Genomic DNA, 26,308 nt, shown 5'->3' with positions numbered 1-26,308 from the left:
AATTTGTATTAAATGACATCTGTTTTCTTAGTTTCCAGGTACTGAACATCGAGGGGGATGTCTGCATGACTATTTTAGTTTGAAGAAGAATGTGTTTTAAAATTAGTATCTTAGCTGTCCCCTTTATTGGGGTTTATTTCGAACTGTGGAGCTGTCTTGGATACTCTGTGCAGGACCAGGTTACAGGTTGTCTGAACTATAATAAAACCTGACGTGCATACAGTGTGGAGCTGGATCCCCAATGCTGCTGTTTCTCTCTACAGATCCACTCCTCTTTTGCTGCACAAATTGTTCAGGTAGATGCAGACTGACTACATGAACGGTACAGCTGCTGCAACACATTTTTCATGGCGTAAGTTATCATACATTTAGTAAGACTACGGAAAAGAGAAATCTTCCTCACCAGGACTGGTATTTTGCATGATTCACAAAGGACTTAAGCTCATAACGTAACCTTTGTAACTTGCTAAAAAATGAGTTTGCCTCTGTGCCTGTTTTCCAAAATGGATTTTTTTTTTTTTTTTTTCTGAAAGAATGGCCAAACTCCTACCCATTTGCCTGTCAATAGTATTCTCCTTTTGGTTGAGGACCCAAGACTCACCTTCCATCAGGGCTGTCTGTTTTTATATTTCTTCTTTTTACTTTAACAAAGGTAAATGCAAAGCCTTCGCATTTTCTGTTCCTTCTTGCTTCTAACTAAACTCATCCACTTCTCTGGAAAAAAAGTGAGCCACCTGAAAGAAAAAGGGATTTTTGCCTGCTCTGTTTCTTAGTTTCTTCAGCATCTATTAGGCTTGATTAATACCTTTTCTCTGAATGTTTTCATATTTACCTAGGTAGAACACAAAAGCAGGAAGGCAGGAAATATAATTTCCTCAGGTTAAACTAAATTGTATAAAAGAAGTGGGTGGGTTTGTAGTTCTGTTAACTGGCTTCTGAAAAAAAAATCCACTTCTAGATGGCAATACTGCCTTCATGAAAGACTACTGCAAAAGCAATGGGTAGTATCAGCTGACATGGTTTAAATTCTGCTATCCCTATTCATAGTAAATGGAAAATAACTGAACTAATTAGAATATGCTTATCTTGCATCACTGGCATGATTGCTAAATCATGGGTCCACCTCTCCCTTGTCTAGGAATACCTTTGTTTGGGCATGAGGAAATTTTCCTCTTGCTTGTGCCATAAAGCCTTCAAGAAAGACACTATGGAGTAAGTCACAGCCCCATGAATTATCGTTTTGCAGCAGAGAATATGTACAGGATGGCAATAGCACTGTCTGTGCATCTGCTCATGTTTTGTGCTGTGTCAAGGTTTGCAGTGCAGCTGCAGAAGAGCTTTAAAACTTTCATAATAAGAAGAGAGAGAACATAAAAAACATATTTGAAGGGCTGCTGATGGTCTGGGTGGTTTGTCCACCCCATGGTGTTAGTCTGTCTTCTCCTACTTGAAAATCCATATGCCTGAGTCAAGTAAACATTTTGTTTTGTTCTGGCAACGGCACCCAGTGTGTTGGCAGCATCACAGGCAGCTGCACGGGCTTCTTTGACATTGACTCTGGCCCTGCTACAGACTTGAGATGCCCAAATGAAAGGATGCCTTGGACTCTGAGGAAAATGAGATAATTTTCAGTTGTTGGGCTACTACTTAACTAACGATAAATGTAAATTAGTTCTTGGCTACCTCTTCCCCTTCACCTATATTACTGGTCATTACATATTCTTTTGTGCGCAGAGTTAAGTAGAGGACCGCAGGTAATATTTTAAAAATGAACACTTTTAATGTAGTATACTCAACAAATAATATCAAGAACAATCTATGGGGGTCCTTCTGTGACCCAGCAACAGCTGCAGTTGTAATTCACACACATTTTGTGAATTTCAGGATCGCTTATATGACCTCAAGGCTTGTCATACCTCTCAGCATCTGCCCTGTCTCTCCAGTTGTCAGTGATCACTCCAGACAAACTGGCTCCCCAGCAGCACCAGGAGTTCTGCCAGGCCAAGGCTGAACCATGTGCTCAGCCGGGACGAGGTGTTCGCTGCTGGAATCTGCGTGCTGAGGCAGCAGGAGGAGCTTGGAGCCAGGTTTGGTAGCTGGCCCGTAAAGAAAACCTTATCTGTGATTACACTGACTGTCTGCTGTGGAAAAACACTTGGCTGTGAATGTTCCCACACAAATCTGTTTTGCATTGGCTCAGAAATGATCGTTGATAGTCATTCAGAGGAAGTCAATAATCCTCTGAGAGAATCATTGACAGATATTTCATCAAAAAGGTCTAATTTTTAAGGAAAGAATGGAAGGCCAAAAGAGAAAGTCTCATTGTAACCCTGAAAAGAAGAAAAAGGACAGATTTTCTTGAAATCCCCAGCTGTCATGACTGGGGATTCCCGAGTGAGGACCTGGTCCTTCTTATTCAGGAAAACAGGGATTTCTGATTATTTTTTTTTAATAAATTTACTCCAAGTACCCACCAGATGTATCACTCCTTTTCACTTGCAAATAGCCTATATTTAAACAACCATGTGGTACAACTGGCAAACGGTAGAAAAACTTCAGGTGCAAAATGGTGGTGCATTAATGGGAAAATACCGTCGTTTTGGAATTTCTGTGTTCTTGGGAAAAAATGTGGCACGTATAAATACTGAGATACAGTAAAAGCCTGTCTGAAAGCCACGGAGATGATTAAGGGAGTGGAGCATTTCGTGTATGAGGAAAGGCTGAGGGAGCTGGGTCTCTTTAGCTTGGAGGAGACTGAGGGGTGACCTCATTAATGTTTATAAATATGTAAAGGTGAGTGTCACAAGGATGGAGCCAGGCTCTTCTTGGTGACAACCAATGATAGGACAAGGGGAAATGGATATAAAATGAAACATAGGATGTTCGACTTAAATATGAGAAAAAACTTCTTCACAATGAGGGTGACAGACACTGGAACAGGCTGCCCAGGTGGGTTGTGGAGTCTCCTTCTCTGGAGACATTGAAAACCCGCCTGGACACATTCCTGTGTAACCTCATCTGGGTGTTCCTGCTCTGGTGGGGAGATGGGACTAGATGATCTTTTGAGGTCCCTTCCAATCCCTAACATTCTGTGATGATGTGATTCAGCCTGGAAGCCTGGCTCACACATCAGAAGATGAAGAAGGACACCCTCAGCTTCTACAAGAGCAGAAGTGCCTAGTCTTGCTTCTATGAACAGGCTTTGGAATATAGTAAAAATCAAATATATAGTACTAACCTTTAAAGGCAAGAACATTTCGATATTGAAATCTTTCAAGTATTCTGAAAAGGGCATGGAGCACTTCAGTATGTAACAAGAGGTACTATTTAATAGATCTAAATCTACCTGCATATCTAAAGAGTGCAAAAATACAAGTATTTGGTATGGTCACTAGCACTTAAAAGGTAAGTTCAAGTCAGCAAATATGTGATTTTATCTATTTTTTAGGTCTGTAGTAACAAATATATCTATTTATACATGAATACCTGCTAAATAATCACAGTACAAACTGTACTTCTTATGAAATATTTCTCATTTAATGTACTGCCAGTAGATCTGAAATTTGGAAGCTATACAGTTCATAGGAGCACAAAACGCCTGGCTGTAGCTGGCTGCACCTCTGAGGCTGTCTAGTCTGACCTCCCACTGAGGAGTGTCACCAACACTGGATGTTGTTACTCACAGCTTTGCCTGGCTGAGTCACAGAAACCTCTGAAGATGAAACCAGCAGAGCCTCTCTGGGTAACCTGCTCCCAGTGCTGCACTAACCTCCGGGTGACATTTTTCCTCATGTCCAGCCCGAACCTCCCAAATTACAATTTCTGGCCACTGTTCTGTATCATATCATATGCCATGTTCAACTCTTTAAACACATCATCTTTGTAACTGCTCCTTATACAGTTCTGTGCTACTGTTAGATCACCCCTCTCCATTATGCTAAACCTCAGTGTTTATTAAAGGAACCAGACTCTGTGGTACTTCCTTAATACCAAACGAAAGAGCTGGGCACTTTCCTTACTACCACAGAGGGTATCTGAAGTCCCCTGGACTTTGCCACTGAAGTAACTGGAACAAGACCACTGCTGCCCTTTTCCAGAGTCACTGGGGTTCGTTCAGTTAAGAAAGAGGTTTCATCAAAAGGTGTGTTACAGCAGATGCCTAACCTAGGACTTCTGAATCACTCTCCTTGCGAAGAAAAGAAGGAGTCTGGCTGGGTCAGGTGCATAGAACTGAGAGGTATGAGTATGTCACCACTCCAAGGCACCCATAAAATTAAGATAGTTAACTGCTGAACTGAAAAATACTACAAGGTTTTGAATAATGCAGTTCCATGGCTTGCTAATGAAAATTAAAACATGTAAGTAGTGTCATGACTAGAAAGTATTCCCTTCTTCATTCCTTCACCTCTGTGATCACATCTGCAATCCTGTCTAGATTATTCAGGGGAAAAAAATAATGAGATGAGTCTTTCAAAGATTATTTTAAATCACTCTAAACACTACTTGACTGTCTTTGATTTCTCAAAGCAATTAAAAATACTGCATAAATACAGTTCAATAGTCAAATGTCCTAGCAAAAGGTGAAAGCAGAATATGCATTTGTATTAAATTAAACCATTATGCATCAAAGGGATTACACTATTAAAGTGAAATATTAACCTTGGCACTCTATGAGCTATGTGATTTTTTCTGTGATATTCTTTTTGCTATGTTTCTACATTTAAGCATAAGAGAGTTAAATAATGATCTTCTGGATTTTTTTCAATCTTTTACTAATGGTAGAGTACAATGAATATAAAATACCAAGCATTTTGTTTCATAAAAGTAAGGGAGTATAGTGTTCCCATGTTGATGTAATAAAAACCTGAAAGTAACTGTGTGATATATCTCGATAACTGGATAAATTAATGGAGAAGAACAATACAGCCAAACTGAATTAGAATGTTAGACCTTTAATTTATTGATGAGTCGATGGTTCTACTGAAACTGTGGTAATCAAAAGCTTTCTGAACTCTTAAAAAAGGTATTTCTAACTGTACAGTGAACCAAAATTTATTTTTCTTCTTCTCCTTAAACATTTTGTAAGTCAGTTATTGTTTGGTGGGTAACTTCCAAACTGCTGAAAAGAGTAAAGAAAGTATTTAAGGGTTTTGTGTCAAAGGAGCTCCTGAGCTACTTTGTAGCTTCTCTTCAGTAGCTCCTGAGTCAAAGGCTGAATACAGGGCATCGTTTTAAACAAGGGCTGATAGACCAAGACTCTGTAACTTTGTCCTGCACAACGTCCTGTCACAATTTAATCTTGTACCATGTAAAAGAGTATCACTTTGATAGTTTCCAATCTGCTGCCTGCTAATTTCACTTAGTACTTCCATTCCACGGTGTGAAGAAAAGCCAATAATCTTTTCCTACTTACCTCTTCCTTAGTGTTCACGACTACCTCAGTAGCTATCCTTCCTCTAGCTGAAGACTCTGTGCCCCTCTTGCACTCCCCACCCAGAATTCACTCCATAGCTGCTGTACCCTTGTTCACTTTCTCTATACATTTACGGTATCTTTCTTCAGTATCTTTTAATGATCTTCAGTTATCCTCACTTTCTGAGACAGAACAAGAACACGTTTTCCATGGCAGTCACACGTTCCTATGGCACTCTTGCAAGCTTGGGGATAGCCAGCAAAATCTCCAACACATAATAAACTAAAACATATAACAAAGTGTGTGAAGTTGCCATAGATTTCTTTTTTTGCTGATGTTTGAAGGCACTGTGGGGTTCTTGTGCATTCATGTGACCATGCAATAGCCCTCCGTGGGGATTTTGCTGGCAATTCCCAAGCTCACACAGACAGGCACGTGGCAACTCGGGCTGAAGATGAAAGCAGGAGGAAGGTACACGGTCCTTTTCAAGCCAGTGGCCCCTTTATTTGTTTTCTGATGCATAGTAACTATGGATTCCTGTCTGGTCAGTATTCTGTGATAATGAGTAGCCTACCCTGCTCTTGTTTTGTGTGATATTGTTCTCTTAAACCTCTGCTGTGATCTAAATCCATGTACACACAAACACACATGCAATTTCTAGTTATAAAGCCTGCCAACAACCACTGCACAGCTGAGTTAAAGCCTTATGGCTAAAAGTTAAATTTTGTTGTATTCATACTTAGTGTGTATCCAGGCTTTCCCATATAAATAAACATAAATGAAAAAATAAACAGCATTTGGATTATCACAGGATAATGCAGACTAAAAAAATTGTTAACTAGACATGAAAACATTTCTGCAGTCTGTCTTTCCTTCGAGTTCGAATACAAGAAGAGAATAAACTGAAATTAGGGAAAATGCTTGTGCTAGCACTGAATACATTATAATGCATGGAATTGTCCAACTTTTGTTGTTAAAGTAAGGCTTGGAAGGAAGCAGTACCAATAAATTAGAATTGTGATGAAATGAAATGTGATGATAAAGGAAAATCAACAGACACACCAGAGAACCGCGTATGTGGTTTTAGGTAGATGTATGTACCACGTTATAGGGTTATTCTGAGTATTTTCTACTTAATTTTTGAGCTGTAAGAAAACAGTCACATGCATTGTGAAAATTACAGTTCTTATAGAGGGAAGCTCTTCTGTAAACATTTTTAGTTTAGTAGAAGTTTTCTGCTACATTGTTGTCACAGATGAATAATAAGTTCCAAGATCAGTAACAGAGGACTGTCATGCCAGTTAGAGGACTGTTTTCATCAGTATTCCTTATGATTTTTACCTGTGTTCTCCTCTTATTACTACAACCATCTTTGCAACAAATGGACATTTCCAAATTATGATCAAAAGATTTTTATTATACCACATGAAAAATGAATGATCACCTGATTTACCTGAAACTAATATGTACAATAAATATTAATGCCCCCTTTAAATAATAATTAAGATAGATTAAAAGATAAAATAATTGAAATGTTTGTATGAGTCACTATAGGCAAAAATTTTGCGTCTTCTTTGAAAAAGCTATGCATCAAAGTAAATACTTTTTCAGGATACTAAAACAGGCCTCTGGCAAATGGAATTCATATGTTTATATATTTGTGTGCAGCAAACACAGAGAAGCTGTAATTTTGTTCTCTTTCTATAGGCATATACAATACATAAATTATTCTTTACCCATGTCACATATATAAACATTCACTTGATTTTGTATATGAAGGTGAAGGTCCATGGTATCTTTATATTTTCATTGTATTTTCCCAAATAAGTTACCCTCCCCTCTTCCCTACTCTCGATGAAATTTTTAAATCTGTGGGCTTGAATCTATTTTTCCTTACTCTGGTATAAATTGATTGCACTGGGACTAGTGCAGTTACACAAGTGAAGCGAGAAAAGAACCAAGCGCCATATGGTTTTAGTTCCTACTGATTGCAAGATGCCTTTGATTACATTAATATTAGCATTATGACAAAGCACTGCAATCCAAAAAGCATGCAAGAGACAAAAAAAAATCTCAGCCTTGAATACATATCAAAGAAAACAGATAAACCTATTATTAGCCATTGAAACAGGCTCCTTTGGTTAAACAAGTAGTTCCAAGCTTCAAATGGTTGTGGTATCTCAAGAATGAATTTTAAATTATGTAGCTCATTAATTTACTAAAATGGGCTTGAAAAATATCGCCAAACCCCTAACTGTAGAACAGGCACTGCCCAATAAAATACAACAGTTCATGACTGTATTTTACAGTAATTATGGTGGTACGCTGAAATGCAGCTCAGCATATATACAGTGAGTGACTTCATAATAAGCACTTATATTTCAAGATGTTCACTAAAAAGAAATGCATTTAAGATGGCTGTGTTTGGTAAATTTCCTTTATATCACTCTCAAGAACAACACTGTATCCTGTAGGGAGCTGACTGGTTATATGAGAGCAAAGTTGCTGCAGGACATTTGCCTCCCTCTTTGGCATGTGCTTGGGTCTTCCATGAGAAGGAAGAAGATGAGGAAAATGTAAAAGAAAGTGTCTCCCTTAGACAATGGGTTGAGCTAGAAATAACATATATTTCTAGTTTCTTTTACATTTGACTTTTACATGTAACTTTTGTTAGTTAAAAGGTGCTGTATTTTTAGTACCTAAGTTAAGACTGCAAGGCCAGTTATGGTTCCTGAACTAGATGATCTTGTACTTACACCTAATTCAGACCTAATTCAGCAAGTGCTAAGAATTGCTACAACAGGCTGACAACACGGTAGCCTGGCACAGCAACAGCAGCCACACAAATCAAGGAAATGCAGAAGACCTGAGATCCCTCGTAGAACATGTCATACCTGCCAGCATTGTGTGGATGTCCCTGGTAATCTGGGGCATATCAAATCCTGCAGGCTTCTTTTAAGCATCTGAATTACACTCTGGATGACAACTGATTATAATGGGAGCTTAGGCACCTAACTCAGGTATATATTATGTAGATTACTTTGGATTTGATACCCAGTGAATATCAAGAAATATCAATCTGGAAGACACATAGGTCTTCTAGACATTCCTCTCTCTTCGGCACAGCCTTCCAGTTTGCTCAAAGTCTGGTCATTCCTGCTGAGTATCCAGGCTATTCTGAGCCCCTGCCCTAGTTGTTTAATTCTCCCCATTCATTTATGCATGAAATTCATTTGGTTTGCATCTGGAATCAGATGCCTAAAGATCAAGTAAGGAAACAGTCCTCTCTGAATCTGATAAGATGCCTTATGTTTTGCCTCAGCTATTGTTTACATCTCTCTATAAATATCTAAGTTCCATTTGGGCCAGTCAACCACCAGAACACACACTCCTATCAAACTAAGTCGTCTCTTCCTTGCAGCTCTCTGAGAAAAATAATTGTTACTTAAAAGCTTCTCACCACTCTATCACGCTTTTTGGGCAACTATTCTAAACTCTGTCACACTACTGGAAAATTTCCTTAAGAATAAAAATTATCAGACATAATTTGCCATGTGTAGGTGTTAACACTGCATGTCATTCCACTCTGCTCTTTGGAAAAAGCATGGTTTGAGCCCAGAAATAGCTTGAAATGTTTGCCCAATTCTCTGTATACTGTGTATTCCAAAGAGATTACCCTGCCTTTTGTCTCCTCTTTGATCTCCTTTTGTAAACTGAGTCCAGGGAATGCTGCCTTTATCTAAAGCAATCTCTCTCTGTCTAGCTGGGGTATGGTAGAAGTTGTGGTAGAAAACTTGCTGCAGTTTGGAAGACAGAGCAATGCAAAACTCTACAAACTAGCATTTGTAGAGTGCTTACTCTCCCAGAGGTGCTAACTCTGTACAGGCAGGCTCGGGGTAGCTCTTACTGGCAAGAGCTTGGGCTCAACGTTGTACTCGCTTGATGGTTCTGCTTCCAGTCTGGGAAACAATCTGGTTGCTGCCACCTAAAGGCTCTTTGCACTGCCCTTATGATAGATGACAAGGTATGTATGATATGAAGAGGACCTAAGACATGTCCTAGAGATAGCAGTTGCTTCAACTTTTTTGCAACTCGTCTGTTAAAAGTGATTCTCCCGGAGTATGATAATATAATGCAAGGCATTACACACAATTAAGAGAGTGTATGCAAAAGAGATTAAGAATTCAATGCCTGGAAGATTTCAAAAGAATTATTGAAGATACTCTTTGAATTTCTAGTGTAATTCCACAATGAATGGTAACAGATGGGACGCAATTCCAATTGTATTCATCAAAAACAGAAATAAAAAGCTAAGGAACTGTGTACATGAATCAAAATGGTGAAGTAGTAAAGAGCAATGATGACAAGACATTCAGACAGAAATCCAGACAGCATGAGAACTTAAGCCATTCAAATCAACTGTGCTTCATCATAGCCACATGCAAAATTATACACTAAGGAATAAAGAGACATGCTACACAGATCAGGATGGGACACTGTATCCTGGACAGCAAGGATTCCAGGAAGGATTTAGAGCTGGTGTTGGACAAACAAGATGAACATCATTTTATAACCCAGTACAAGGAAATGAGCGGCTAATGAGAGGCTTTAATGAAGAACGCTGGGAGCAGTAAGTGTAAGGAAGCGAGACTGTCTCCGCAGACAGCAGAGTTGAAACAGTGCATATAGTTATAGTGTCTACGATCCTAAAGGAATTTTCAGAAGCTGGAGAGCTGAAGAGAAGAGCTGTCAAAATTATTTAAGACCTGAAGAAAATGATATCAGGGAGAATTCAAGGTTCTTAGTTTGTTTAGTGTTTGATCAGTCAGTCTCTACCAATTGGTCTGTGGATCACTGTGCACCATTCACTTTTCTGAGTTACTTTCCTCTTAGTAGCAGCTGACAAAGGGGTGAGAGACAGAAGCAACAGGCACTAGGAAGTAAAGGATTATTGCAAGCTGACGTCTTGAGGCTGAGGCCTGCACCACAAAGTTATACTGGCAGGACACTACTAAGAAGTGGCAGCCTAACTGGGCCACTAATAGAAGCAGCTTGAGATTTGGAAGGTTGCCAGTGCTCCCAGGATTGAGCTGGACTGCTGTTGAAGTGTACTGTGTGCTTTATGAGTCTTCAGAAATTGTAATTCTCAGTGCAGTTACTGCTGAAGAGCTACCTCTCATATTTTGGATGAGAAAGGTGTGTGCATCTCTGGATAGTGTGAAGAAGGAAATATTTAGTCCAAGATTTCTGAGGACTGTGGGAAAGATGAAGGGAAGTTATCTGCTCACCTGAAATTTTTATCTGAGCTACTTCTCCATCTCCTCCTTCACTGTGTGCTCGGACCTCAACAACATATTCACCATCACTAGGGACTGGGACCTCTATTGTGTGCTTTCCAGTTGAAAACAACTCGCCTTCATGTTGTCCATCTGGTCTATACAGCACCTAGGAAAGTCATAATAAGTGTAGTTATTGAAATGCTACATTTCCATGAAAACACACATACATACATACATACATACAGTGTGTCAATGAAAAAGTATTAGGTTTTTATTTATATATGGAGCCTGTATATATCAACATTTAGCGGCAGATACTACTTTTTTCCATTTTTACATATGATGAATCTGGACAGGATGTTTCCTCATTGTTTTCTTTGCTACAAAATTTCGACACCTTTTGAAAAATAATTTCAGCCCTTACGTTCAAAATAAGTAATTAAATGATGGAGGATAATGATGCAGTGTGACAAAGAGCATCAAATAAAAATCTCAGAACTCATCTGGGTCTTCTGACATAAAATTCATTACCGTTTTCATAAATGGAAAAATTATTAATTTTATGGTTAACTCTCAGTGCTTTTAAACTATTAAACTTGATGATGTATGTCTTGTGGGACCTTTAGAAAATATCTCCACTCTTTCTGGAATCGTCTCTGTGAAACATTTTCAGCAATTCCCAGAAAGCAGTTCAACTTGTCAAGTAAAATTTTTACATAGAGAACATGATGCTAATTTTCTTACTTCCAAGCAAGCAGCAAAGTTAAATGGAAATTATTTTTGAAGCTTTCTATACACCCTATATTTAGTATATACACTTACTCTAGTTACACAGTAATTACAACTAAAAAGTTTAAGTGTCCTTTCTCTTCCTCTGCCTTCTGAGCCTTTGAAGAACTTGTGTTTCAGGGACTGTAGCTCCCATGGAGATGGGAAAGGAAGTTGGAACAATGCATTCTGGTATAAAGAAAAACTATTACTGTCTACAATTTTTGAAGCATTATTTTCAGACAACAGAGAATAAATGTAATTATATGGGAAATCAGGTTGCTGCAGTCACTTATCTAAACTTTCCCATAATACAGTTTACCACACAAATGAATTTCAGTTCTCCAATGTGTTCTCATCATATTGACTGAGCCTACTGGCTTTGCCCTAAGCCTACTGGGTGTCTGTGATCTCTGAGCCTGACACCTCCATCTTTAGCATGCAACTATGTTTTCATCTGATTAGGTACCAAAATTCAACACTGTCTATAAAATGCACATCATGCAGAATACATAAAGATAAAAAATATTTTCATAGATCATACTTTGTATCCTTCAACTGCAGATTCATTTGACTTTGCCTCCACATGATCCCAGGTGATGATGTACCTTGAACCAGATCTTATAGAACTGATAATTCTTGGACGTTGGCTTGGAGCTGAAAAGCAACATATGTATAATATGCACATAAATGAGATTACACAAATGTTCAGTGACAGTTTTATCAAGACATAAAAAAATGTAAAAAAAGGAAATTAAGCTGTTCTTTATGTAATTAAGGGATTGTCTCCTTGCTGAAATGAGCTACCACAGCTCCAGCCAGGCAGTTTTGGAAGGCTTGTGCAGTGGCTGCTTTGTGGGTTTGCTTTTCTATGTTGCCAGAATGGAAGTGGCCAACATTACCCATCATTATGTTGCTGACCATGTATGTTTGCTGGCATGTGGCTGTGTTCAGAACCTCCCAGAAATGTGGCTTAAGTCATATTTATTCATTGAGATTAAATATTTAATTAACCATTTAAAGGCATTTCTACAGCATTTAACTCTGCAGAAACTGCATAAACCATTAACTATATTTCACACAATAAGCTTATAAAATGGAGTCTTCTTATTCAACACAAATGAACCTTGCAGGTTCAAGTTGCACAATACACTATTTACTGACAGAAATCCTCAAATAAGCTGTATACATTTTTAGTCCATATAAGTGTGCTTTAAATACACAAGAAGTATTTCTTAATTGAACATTGCTCAGCATATGTTAGTGCCAGGTATCGTCATTAAGTCAGGACCTATATTCAGAAACCTATCATGGCATTGAAGTTCAAGGGTGTGATTCAGATCACCCGCCTTTCAAGGCTGCCTGATCCCTGCTCCCTCTAATGAAAAAGGCAATTGATCACATTTTAATCATCAGAATACAAGTCTTTTAACCAATGATTAAATAGAGAGGCAGGATATAGCTGCCTGAATAATAGCTGGTATGAATTATCATTTGGAATATCATGTCCAGCTTTGGGCCCCCCAGTACTAGGAAGACACTGGCAATCTGGGGTGAGTTCAGCAGAGGGCTACCGACCTGGTGGGGAGCTGGAGTACTTGCCATGGGGAGGGAGGGAGGGTAAGACAGCTGGGCTTGTTGACCCTGGAGATGAGGTTGCTTTGGAGAAGTCCTAATAGCCACCTGTCTGTTCTTACAGGGAGGTTATCAAGAAGAGGCATCCAGATACTTCAAAGTGATAGGTCAGGAGGATGAGTGACAAAAGACACAAATTTGATTAAAAGAGGCTCAGTCTAGATGCTTAGAAAAAGTCAGATTTTCCAGAGAGGTCACACAGTCTCTGTCCTTGGAGGTTTTCAAGATCAAACTGGATAAATCCCTGAGCAAGCTGGTCTGAGCTTGTAGTTGACCCTCCCATGAGGCTATAATCATAGTCTCTTTACTGACTTTTGTAAGCTATCCACATTGTACACAGCAACAAAAGGGAGGAGGAAGGAGAGCCTCAGTAGAAATTCTAAGGCAAAGGACCAATACCACATAAAGGGAGAACACTGGGTATATGAATGAAAAGCCATGTTTGAAGACAAGATGGACATGATGCAACAAGCAACAATTAAATATGTGACATTATATTAAACCTAATGCTCCATTTACTTACGTGCTTTCCTGGTAATAACATCAATGGTTCTACTAGGAGGTCCATAGCCTGCACTATTGAAGGCAGAAACATCTACATGGTAGCGAGTGTTAGGCTTCAGGTTTTCCAGTTTGGTTGAATATTCTTGATTGCTCACTTGTACCCGTTGTGCAGCTGCTTCTTTATCATGAGCAGCCCAGTAACGAATCTGTAAGCAAGCAAATTGAAGGATTAAATTTAATATATTTTGTGATAAAGTTCATTAAAATTTATGTACGCTGAGTATTTCTATGCTACATGCTCTGGGTAATAAGTGAGCTAAAGGAAATCTAACTGCAATAGCATGGAATTACTTCTGTTGGTTGAGTTTTTAACCAAGTTGTATATAGACGTAAATAAATAGAACCAAATTCAGATTTCATTATGAAACCTTTTCTCACAGTGGTTTAACTTGTTCTCAGCTAAGTCATTAGAAGTCTGGAAGATGGATAATGCCTTCAGAGATCAAGTTTCTTTTTTTCTTACTGTTTTGTTTTAAGTATTCTACTCACAACTTTAATATTGTTTTCCTACACTACAGTGTAGACTAAACACAATATTTTGTTTGAATTGTCTTACAGATTTAATCCTTTTGTACTTCTCTCTAGGGAATGAGAAGTATTCAGTCATGTTATCTGTATGTGAAGGTCTAGAAATGTATACATAATCATTTTCTAAAGTTCTCTAGCTAAATCCAAGCTGATTTCATAGTACAATATGACATTTGTCACAGTAGATGAGAAAGAACTTGAAAATGCTTAAACTACAGGAAAAGCATCAGTGTAAGGTTGTAATATCTTAAAATCCAAAGTGAATTAAATGTACATAGAAATTCTGCGAGGTTTTGGTTCCACCCATCTCCCCTTCCCCCCAAGATACTGTTCTATTCTATTCTATTTCATTACACATTACAAAGCACCAATTTAAAAGAGAGTAATTCCAAGGATCTCTCACATACAGAGGGTCCTACTGTGAATGGCCTTGTGAGATTCAAATGAGAGTAAAACACTCTTAGTCTCTGGGTTTTGCCTAGTTTATAACCATTTGCATAAGACTAAATTACAGTGGTAACCTGAAAGAGGAGAAAGCAGCGCCCATGACATTTTGGTTTTGGGTGTTTTTACTCTCAGCATCTCTGCTTGGCCTCTGCCTGTCTTCATAATGATTTTTTTGGGTATGCTACCCGAGGATCTTTTAAGATCTTTTTAGGAAGGAATTAATGTTGTTGGTAATTTCAGGCTCTAGGAAAAATCTTGCTTTGTAAGATTTGACTGGAGATCAGTTATCCTATTAGTTTATCTTTTAAATAGCAACCACTTTAATGTTTTGTTCTGCTGAATTTAGATTTCCTTGGAAACTTCATTCAAGGAATACGTTAGAACAACAGATAGTTTGTCAAGGTACAATGTTATGGGTACAACCCTAGTTTGGCAATATTTTATTTTCTCTTGTGCACATTTAAATTAAAATGTTTAATAAAAATATTTCTTTCTTTTACCTCAGAGCACATACTGTGGCTGAACGAGAAGAGGTGCAATAGAGGATTTCTCTTCACCTACTTCTAATGTCTTTAGACATGGTAACAGCCAATATCAGTACACAGAAGTTACTCTCGTTTAAATATTAAAGTCTCTTGTCAGTGTTTGTTGCCTCAGTCTTGCCCACAAGTGTCAGAGGTTGCTCAGACTCTGGTAATTATAAATGTGACAATATCATAATGGCTATTCTCACTCTTTCCTGATGTACAGAGAATCACATTGTATCTACGGGCCAAACTGGGTCACATTTATAAATACAGCAGACATACCCGCCTTTCAGCAGGCACAAACAGGTAATTTTTAGTTATATAAATGTACATCCTGCAGTGTTTTGGAAATTTAATCCAACGGCATCCTAAACATCAGTTTGCTGTAATTTAGGCATCACACTTATTAAATTCCCATTTATCGAGGTGGCTATTTTACTGACTCAACAGCCTTTGGCCCAGAACGAATGAGGAATGTACACTCAGACCATCCTGCAGGCTTCTCCAGCAGGGTGGTCACCTCACTCCATGAATGGATTCAGACTGGTATGGATCTGAAACCACCACCGTAATTTGAGCTGAAGGTCTGATTATGATTTTCAAGTTAGAATTTTATTTATGTGATTAAAATTAACAAGTTGCTAATGTTGTAGATAAACTGCTGTTGTTGAATGCAACCAGCTGTATACCATAAGCTGTTAACTATAAGTGGCTGAATTAAGTGTGAGAGGGTGTGTACATCAGGAGCTAGAGGATGTCATGTCTGTCTCTAAGTTCAAACAAGTTTCTATCCTGCAGCAAAGGGACCCCTGTGAAATTCCAGGTGGCCAAAAGTTTAATTGCTATGACAGAACCAATGGTAGCTTTGTTGTTGATATTAACTGGCCATATGAGACGAATTAATTCATTTTTAGTATGTTCTATTATGTTAATTAAGTACCTGCTTTATCTAAAGTTGGCAAACACACTTTATGAAAAGCTTTTGTTAATCATGAGGCATAGGCTGGAAGCCTTTGAATATGTCTGACTTGCAAAACCTTCTACAATCCTACTGTTCATTTGCACTACAGTGATGCTAAGGGCGTAACATAAAAAGTAATATACAGCATCAAACAGCACAAGTGAGAACAATGCATGAAAATGTAAATTACTTCACTGAGAGCGTATTAAATTTCTGGCAGAAGTAATATAATTTAAAAATTAAATTAAATTTAAATCTGAAGTACTATTGTTCTTGGCTGCTATGTTATGGACTTAACTATTCCCAAAACATGTGAGCTATGTGTCACCCACTCAGAATGCTCTTCTTTAGCTATTTACTTAATATACAGCAATATCTAGATATTTGGATCATTGTAACTACTCTGGGAAAAGAAAAAATCTGAAATAATATGACTCCCTTGAGAGATAAGAAAAAGTACTGTTTCCTTTATGCTTTTCCTATATTTCTCTTCTCACTTATTCTTTAAATACTTTAAAAGTTTCTTGAAATAACTTGGAAATTTCTTTCACTCTCTTACCTCTGTGGAAGTGGTATCTAGAATTAAATGCCCCATTGCTTCAAGAAGCCGCATTTCCCCACTTTGCTCAGTAGCTCCTCTCCCTTTTTCTTAAAGAAGTCGGATATGAATCTCGGACAGTCTGCTTCTTTCTGGTGCATTGACCTTTTTAGTTTAATCCACAGTTAATGAATCCCCAGGGGACACAGGAGGGTATTTCACCCCAGCTCTAGAGTTTGCTGTAGGAGATAAGCCAACAGTGATCTGTGGGAAGGCAATGCCTTACCCATCATGAATTGGTGAAGCCCTCTATGTTGAAATGAGGGAAAGACACTCTTCTTCATGGTGCCCTCCTCTGTTCAAATTTTAACATACTGAAATACATCAGAAGTTTTTTCTGTAAGTGTCATGAAACAACAGCTCTCTTATTCATGGGAAGTTTACATAGGAGAGATCTAAAAGAGATGTTTAACTCATATGAAAAAAGAATGCTAATAGTGTATTTCAGTAAAAAAGGGACAATGGTGGTGAGTAGTAATTAATTTGTTTAATAAAATAAACATACATCTATTGCATAGGAGCAGCAGGAAATATGGATAATGTCTTTGGTATTGCATTCACCAAAGAGCTGTGGCATTTAGCAGGCTCTTGCAAGAACTCATAAATCTTAAATTCTCTGTATGGATGGAGATAGTTTTCATACTTTATCTCTTCTTTAAGTGTGAACTGAGGATACTCCTCTGTAATGGCAAAATGTATCAGCTCACACTCATCACCATCAGGGCAGTTGTCCTGACTGTATGCATTAGTGTCGTGGAAATCTGACTCCTCTTGGTGTGAAAAGTGTTGTGTCACAGGTGAAATACCTTCAGGTACTTCACTCGAGGTACTCCCACCTCTTAAACCCTACCAGTTAGAAGGTCAGTTATGCAATTTTCAGGTAAAAAAAGATCAAAATTAAACTGAGAAAGTGTTCTGATGAATCAAGGATTTTGCTAACCTGTGTTACAACTGAGCAGTAATTAAAAAATAAATGCTGGAATATTTCTTGATTCCTAGAAAGACAGAGACTTTCAGACATATTAATTTTAATTTTATAATGTAGTTTAACCAAATCTGTGCTCCTTCTCCCACAATTTGTATTGTAATTTCCAAAATACTATCCGCAGCCTTGACCTTCCAGAAGAACCCTCTCTGATTTTGCCCTGTCCTATGGCTCCTTCAGGGCTGATGGGAGATAGTACTTCTGATCATCAGGAGCACAAAACTTTCTTTTTGCCTTCAGTATAGAAGCACAGGCTTGTCCTTTGCTGCTCTCCCCTCTGCTACGATGAGGCTGATGACTGCTCTAGAGAAACACATCTCAGAATCAACACCTTATTGAGTTCTGCAGGGCAGTAATTAATGCCTATCAGTCTGTTTATTGTGTAGCCATATGGGAACATTTTTCCACAGTCCTGATAACTAGAAGATACTTTAGAAAAAGAGAAAAAAAAAGAGAAGAAATGCAAGATCCTAATGCTGGTGCTCACTGTACATATTCAAGCAACCCAGTTCATACTGGATTTGTGGAAGTGTAGTGTTTCTCTAGGAATGACTGGATGAAGTTACACTCCAGCTATAAGGTCAGATCCCACACATTTATTTTTCTGTGTAAGAGAGGTCATCAAGCATTCCCAGGGTATCCCACCTTTCTTCAGAACAGCAAATATTCTCTTTCCAGCCCAAAGATCCTCCATGCTTTTCCCACAATTTCCCTTTTTTCTATTGACTGTTCCATGCATTCTGTTATTTCCTGCTGAATGCTCACTTCTCCTTTCCCCCCTGATGTTCCCTGACAGCAACTCAGATTGCTTTATGTAAACTAATGTAACATTAAAACAAAAGCCAAAAGTGTGTTGCCTGTGGGAATATTCTCCCATCATGTTCTTTCCTCATTCATCCTCACCATTCCAGCCTTCCTACCCCATTCCCTATCACAGCTCCCAACATCCATTGTCATGCTTAATGGCTACTGTAATCTCTGAAACACCAAATTAGTGGTCTGCTTTAGTAAATTAGGAGTTACCATTGATGACAGTGTCTTAATTTCAAATCCTAGTGTACTCTGCTTTTAATTTTAAAACTTTATCTGTGTACTGTCTAGAATCACACTTTATATGGGATGCTGTGCTGTTTCCTATTGAAATATTCAATAGGATCTTATCCCAAAATTATTACATAAATCTCATGGAGATAGAAACAGAGATCAGGATATATAGAAACATATATAGAAACAAGCACCACTAATTAAAGTAACATTTATTCATAGATTTCAATCATAAAAATACATTCTGTGAGGTTACTCCACATTGGTGTGTGCTCAGTTTGGAATATAGAGGCTACCATCAAGCAGCCAACAACTGAAAATCACAAAGCAAGTCACTAACCAACTAAGGGCCAAAAGCCAGTTATACACCGCAAAGTTCAACAGCAGCCACTGTCTGTGGATGGTGTAAGACTTACCACTGGAGTACTATGTGGCCATTTCTGATTGCACCCACCCTGTGGCTGTTGTCATCATTGTACAAAGGCAACAGAACATTTTTCACTTAGTCCTGGACTAGTTGAATATACCTTGAAGCTCTTTTTCATACGAAGAATAGAAACCACAAACAAAACATTGTTATCCTGCACAACAGCACTGTCTCTGGTATCCTGGATTCTGGCTATTTGACGCATTGTCTGACTTACTAGAGGATTTGTAGGTGAACTATATTAATAACTGCTGATAATTTAAATGGCCCACAAGTTAGTTACGATTTCATGTCTGTGTTGTCAATTACACACAAAACTTAATTTCAATATGTTTTGAGAAGGTAGAGATAGGCATTCAATTATGTAACATAAAGAGACATGATTCTTTTATGAAATAGTGATGCTTTTTTTCAGTTGAAGTACATAGCATCAAAAATAATGTGTTTCTCAGGATGTAAAAGCTGTACGGCAAATGACAAATAAAGAAAAGAAAACCCTAAGAGCTAGAATGCTAGAGTAGGAATTATCCTTGCATTTAACTACTGAAATTAAATGCAGGAGAAGACATCCAGTGTCACCTCTAAACTCACCTGATATCCTTCCACAGATTTATCAGAAACATGGTGCCAAGAAACAGACATTTCAGAAGATGACAAAACTTTTATGCTCACATCTGTAGGTATTTCAGTTGGAGCTGGAAGACAAAGCATACATCAAACATCCAATTTTATCCACTGATTTTGTTAAACTGGCTTACAGGGGCTCCTCTTACTTCAGTATTTCATATTATGTTCTTGGTATCAGGGGGCCAAGTGTGTTAGTCTGTAATTTGGTTTTACTTGAGCAAACTTTAAATTCAGTCATGATCTGTATGGGAAATGACTCTATAAAAAACAAGCAATGATTCTAATACTTGGCTCAGACTATGTATTTTTATGCTTCAACAGATTCCATGTTGAAATTTGTGTAAATTAAAAACAGCCTTTGACAAACAGAGCATCCAGTGATCTTTTACTAAATTGGACAGCAGCTCACAGATTATGTACATCAGATTTTTTAAGCTATAGATTATGTACATTGGACTTTTAAAGACAGCTACACATAAATATTCATGTTTATGTCACTTAGTTGTGATGATACAAAGTTTTTGTGAGACCAGATATTAGATACAGAGCCGGCCAGTGGCACAGGTGTGAAACAATCCAAGGGCACCCTGCTATTAGGCACATATCACACAGCTGATTTTGTTTGTGTTCTTAGTTCTGGACAACTGCCAATGCAGAATACAGACCATTATAATGTGATATGCTTTTACTCAGGGTTTAGAATATTAAGTTCTAGTTTAACTGTAACAAGTTGTTAATTTCATTGTTGCTCGCATTTTAAGTGAGGTATGGAATTTAAAAAGGCATAAACTTAACAATGCCTATAAGAGATACAGTTTTCCAAGTTAAGAACAGTTGTCTATCGTGAATTTTTTGAAACAAGTTGTAACAGACAGGCATGGCAGCTCAAGCAGAGGAAAGCTTTCATATACTTAATCTTCCAGCTGGGCATCCAGTCAACTATGCATCAAAACAGCCACCGTTAAGAAAAAAATCAGTTACGTCTCTCATGAAAAGTATCCTAGGTAACAAAATAATCTTATATGCAAAGTTACCTTTTGTAATTGTCTTTCAATGACTGTTAATAATGCAAATGTATAATTAAAAATGATGCATTATTGCAAAATTGTTTTCACAATGACAGGAATTTAGATAAGCAAGAGGCCTATGTACTCATTACTAGCAATCATCACTTGCTACTAGCAATGGCAGGTATGACTAGTAGTTAGTTGCCAGATATGGAACTTGGCTTAAAACACATGAGAACACAGAAATTCCCCAGCCACTACACTGAATAAAGATGTCCACACTTACAAATAGACACACAAAGATATATTATAAAATACACAACTTAGTGGAAACGGTGTCATTGTATTTAGGTGTGTATGTATATTGATACATATTCATATGGAATATTTTATGACCATACTGCTTTAAAATCTCACTAATATCTTTGAGAAGTTGTGATGTCTGACAGTAGTAACATCACTCACTGATTCAGAAATACCAGTGGAATAGATGTGACCATCTAATCTATTCCCAAGTCACTGTCAGGTTCTTCTCCATTGTCTCAATTATGGAGTTTTCCAAAATGTTTCATATTGAAAAGTTCCAAATGCCAGGGATTTTGCTGATACAATACTCTAAACAATATTTCATATACTTATGCTTGTTTATGAGCACCAACTAATTTATATCCCTACTTGGCTTTTATGTTCTATAAATATTTTGCAGTCTCTCCTGGGCCAGAAATATGACATCAGCTGTTTTTCTCTGGACTTGTAATGCAGTAATTCTACCAATAACAGAAGCAATCAGTGGGCCTCACAATATGTTCTCTTCACTGAAAACATAATGGTCACCACACAATTATCTTCTAAGTGTAACTATACAAAATAAAGGCTGGGAGTCAGTAAGTGTGCTACAAGGTACTGAGGTGACTTCATACAAGCCCTGATGCCAGCACAAAATTCTGCAGAATACTCTTTGGAATAACTTCCATTACATCTATTGGAAAAATTGATTCTAAGCCACTCTGCAGTTTCTGGGTTTGATATGGTCAGTAGTCAGGATCAGAGCTGTGCACAAGAGCTGTGAGCACTACAGGTGAGGTTTAGAGCACTGTGAATCTGACTGTTTTGGTGCCTCTTGTGCTGACACTGAGTGTCTACTCCTTTTGCCTGGATCTGGCATTATTTAACCAGAAGTGTTTCTATAAGGTTTCTGGACTTTGTTAAAGTCTATGTTAGGACACCAGTAGCCACTGAAGTGACTTCTTTATCTGGAAGTTGGCGCTACTCCACATTTACTTTCGTTCTGTCTTTTAGAGCTACTATGCTTTTCCATGTCTCTGAACTTTGAGAGCTATACAAACACACTGCCATCCCTGACATGGTTAGCACAATCCTAACATAAACACATGGGAGCTTATCGGTCAGCTGTCGATAATGTCTCTGAGAAAGGATGAATACTGAAATGTTATTTGGCAGATACAGCTTTTATTACACCATAGCTATTTACTAACTCATTTATACAACTGCAAAAACAACCGTCATCCTGTTGCAGCAGCTGTTGAAGATTATATTCTAAGGTACACTTTTCTGAGAAAAAGCATTAGTATTAATCTCCTTAGATAGTTAAGTGTTGCTAGCTTGAATCCCAAATTATCGTAAGAAACAAAAGGACTATTTTATCTTTTCCCTGTGTGTGGGCCATTTGTGTGCAAAGTTCCCATTAGTGCTAATGGGAATCATGAACATAAATCTCCCATAAAGTACACAGAGTGGAGACCAGAGTCGGAAGTGTGAGAATGTGGCCTTGTTATCATATCTCTCCTTTTGGCTCTTTGGTCTGGATCTGTTGATGTTGTAAAGGAGATTCTGCTCTATGGAAAGAAAAATACAAGCAATTCTTCTTCGGGTTTCTGGCAGAAATTAATAAACCACATTTTCTTTTAAAAAGGCCTGAGTGATTATGTTGCAATTAAGATGTTGTATATATTTCTTCTGATTTAAGGTAAACCTTCTTCTAGTACTTCCTCTCTATTGCTAAATTTGGAAATGTCATTTAAACTTCAGTCCTAAGGATCACACCATGTAAAATAATTCCAGCAAGAAATAAGAAAAAGATTTTAGTGGAATGTCAAAGAGGCTTTCATTAAATTATTCACTTGGTAGCTCTAGCATCCAAACCAGAATAAAGAATGTGACAGGGATAATTTACATTAGACTCTAAACATACTTGAAATATAACTAGGTACAACTGAACTATTCTTCCTTCACAATTTTTGGCTAAATTCTGATACTGATCTACTTGAATAATATGCTTTAGTGTGGTCTGTTAGAAAAAAAGTTAAACATATGTAAAATATATGTATTAAGATCACAGAGACATTCCTAGATAACGATGCAAATGTTTTAGGTGAGAAATACGAAGATCAGAATTTCTTTTTATAAATTCTTAAATCTTTCAACGAGTTGAGTGAAGAATCTTGAATGCTTTTGTGTATTGCTCATTGACAGCAAGTACAACCAAGTCCTCTGCATCACATAGAAAGCAGAGTCTGAAGCTGTTTATATAGAACAGCTGCAGTGTTTTGTGTGAGCAGTACACACCCTCCTTGCTGAAGGCACGTGTTGCTGTATTAACGAGTGTCAAGGACCAACTTCTCTCTACTGATGCTGGCGGTGTCGATCTGGACCTTCAGTGTAAAACTTATCTGGAACCTTTACTCACCATCTTGTGCTGAATAAATGACAGCAGTGAGGCTGAATGGTCCATCCCCTTTGTTGTTAAAAGCTTTCACTTTTACTTGGTACTGGGTTGAAGGTGGCATTGATTCATCCTTGTGGACATACCGGCCAATTTCAGGATTAGTAACTGTAACTCTTCTCCATTCTTTCTCACCAAATGGCTTGAAAGCCACTATATAACCAAAGTTATTGCCATAGTGGTATTCTCTTGACAAAGGCTAAAGAGGCAAAAGATGAAACATTACTTTTTGTAGCCAACCAAACAAATAGATTTCTAATGAAATATAAACAATACAGAAATCATTGATGTGTGCATTGTAAAAACACTGAACTGAAGCTCCATTTTCTCCTGGTTTGCTTGTGCAGTTTGCTACCACTCCCTTTAAAAATGCACCATCTTCATTATGCAAATCTGCAGCAGTAACATATCTGGTACTAAAATATTTTAAGATCTTGTTTTTCATCCAAACTCAGTGCAAGTCTTATCGTGTTATCTCCAACAGAAAGAAACCAAGAATGATTGTGTACCAAAACTGTTGTCAGCTGTAGTTAGCAAAAAAGGCTTTCTTAAGGAGTCAGTGATAGTGGATATGTAACACAGACACACTGTGCAAGTATATGGGTCCATGTGCACTTGTGGAGATAAATATTCTTGCAAAACAGAGAGAGAGAAGAGAAGATTCATGTGGTTGGCCTAAATTATATTAATTTACCTAAAGCTGGTCACCTAAAGAACTTGTACAGCTGATGAAGAGAGATGGACACATTCAAAGAATGATTCATCCTACCACTTTTCACTGATGATGGAGGGGGTCTGGTTCCTGGTTTAGATTATCTCCCTAGCTTCTAACTGGCAAAGGTTTAAGTGAAATTATTGCCACTTTCAGTATGAACATTAAAGGTACCTATCAAAAATACCTCTTGAAACTATAGCTGATTTCCTATACCCGGGAATACTGGACAATCTAAAATTGCAGATAACCATCTGCTATAATGAATTTTGCTTCATCTACCAAAGTTCTACAGTCAGTGATCCCTCCCTATTCCACGGTGCCTCTATCACAACTATTAGACATTGCACCCAATGGGCCAAAATAATGTCATTCAACAGTGCAACTGAAGGCTGACCAGAAGCATCCTTTGAAAATGAACTTCCTGCATCACCTTGTCCCATCCTGTAAACCTCAAAGAGATGAAATAGAGGCAAAGGTCCTGGAGCAGTATGAGAGTAATTATTCTCCTTAGGTGTTTGCCCACTGCTGTAGCACTTGAGTCAACATGTGTGGAGATAGTCTGAGCAAGAATTCATGAAACTTAGATGGTAATAGCAGAATAAGCAAAAAAAAAAAAAAAAAAATTCCTAGCTCACTAATTTTGATGTTTGTATTTGTCTGAAACCAGAATGAAACTGTAAAGATTCTCTGAGAAAGAAAATTCTGGTGAAAACTCACTGAATTTTTTGAAAAACAGAAACATTTACGTTTTGATTTCATAAACATAACATGTGGATTACAACACCAGTATATATTACACAACAAGAAAAAAAATAAGGCAAACACACATCCTGGAACTCAAAATTTGAAAAATGTCTCAAAAGGACACATGAACAACGCTAGAACTTATTTTCTTCATGACAAAGATTCCAAGAGAAATGTACAGAATCAGATCAAAGGGTGGGACTTCTGACTTCACTCAGCTTAAGGTTAACTGACCCCTGTCTCAGTTGTATCAGTCAACAGATCCCATTGCATCCCATTTTCTCTGTTGCTGTTATAAAGTTTCACCACTCTGCAACATCAGTGCTAAAGACACAAGAATAACAATACAGCAATATTAAAAGCAGACAGCCTTCAGCTGGTTGAGTACAGAAAGCTGGTTCTAGATGAAGCTCCCCGGACACTAGTACTTCAGCATGGGATCATTCACTAGATACAAGCACAAAACAGCTGTGGGAGCAAGGCCCAGAATGCAACAGGGCGTACTAGTGCAGATTTCAGTAACCAGTAGGTTTCCTCCTGCTTGCTGTTCTTTTCTCCCCATACTTAACTGCATCTCTAGCAGAACAGTGGCTCAGTTCAATTAAAACCTGGAAAGTGGCCTCAGCACACCATGACAAGGGTTAGGGCACACTTTTAGAATATGGGATACGTATGGACAGTCTTCTGGAGTGAATGCCTTTTGCTTCCCAGGCAGGTACTCTAACCATGACTCCATGTTGCAGAAGACAACTGACTGATGCAGCTGACTGCAGGTCTCTACATACGTAACTTCTTTGGCTCTTCTGGGGAACACAGGTGAAATGCTGATGTATGTCAAATCTAAATTATAATGGAGCTTTAGACAGGGCTAAGATACCCATCTACCTACAACATGACTTTTTACAACACATGAATGACTTAAGTATAATTGGTAATTAAGATGACTGCCAAGAGATGAAATTCCAGAAACTCCTCATGCCGAAAAGGAGATGGATATTTGGTCTCTAGTTGTGATGCTAACCACAAGCCACCATGCAAAGAGTTTTAACTACAAATCAGCTATGAAAAAAGAACACTAGATAATCTATTTTATGTGTTTATTTTTTTCTGTGTCAGGCATATTCTGAGTGTACCTATTGGGTGAGGTATAACTCATGTCTTAGCTTGTTTTTTGCCTCAGGTCTGACGGGAGATCGGGTGAAAACTGCATACCTAGTTTCCCAGAACAGCTAACCTACCTTCTTGTACCTAGGTTTAAATTCATAGACAACCTTGCAATTATAAAAGTAGAAGATT

General features: G+C 37.9%; 1 protein-coding gene across 1 annotated transcript in view; it reads right to left on the bottom strand.

Moving 5' to 3' along the window:
- Nucleotides 1-26,308, bottom strand: part of CNTN1 (contactin 1) — a gene marked incomplete at both ends in the record, with an annotated part of 143,184 nt that overhangs the window by 4,056 nt on the left and 112,820 nt on the right. The window contains 5 exon segments of the mRNA XM_080363601.1: nucleotides 10,702-10,858; nucleotides 12,005-12,117; nucleotides 13,619-13,805; nucleotides 19,768-19,871; nucleotides 23,518-23,752. Coding sequence (XP_080219727.1) covers nucleotides 10,702-10,858; nucleotides 12,005-12,117; nucleotides 13,619-13,805; nucleotides 19,768-19,871; nucleotides 23,518-23,752 — 796 coding nt within the window.

The sequence above is a fragment of the Nesoenas mayeri genome (genome assembly GCF_963082525.1).
Source record: "Nesoenas mayeri genome assembly, chromosome: 1".
Lineage (NCBI taxonomy): Eukaryota > Metazoa > Chordata > Aves > Columbiformes > Columbidae > Nesoenas > Nesoenas mayeri.
Note: the sequence above shows the minus strand (reverse complement) of the source record. Positions and strands in the feature narration are given on the sequence as shown.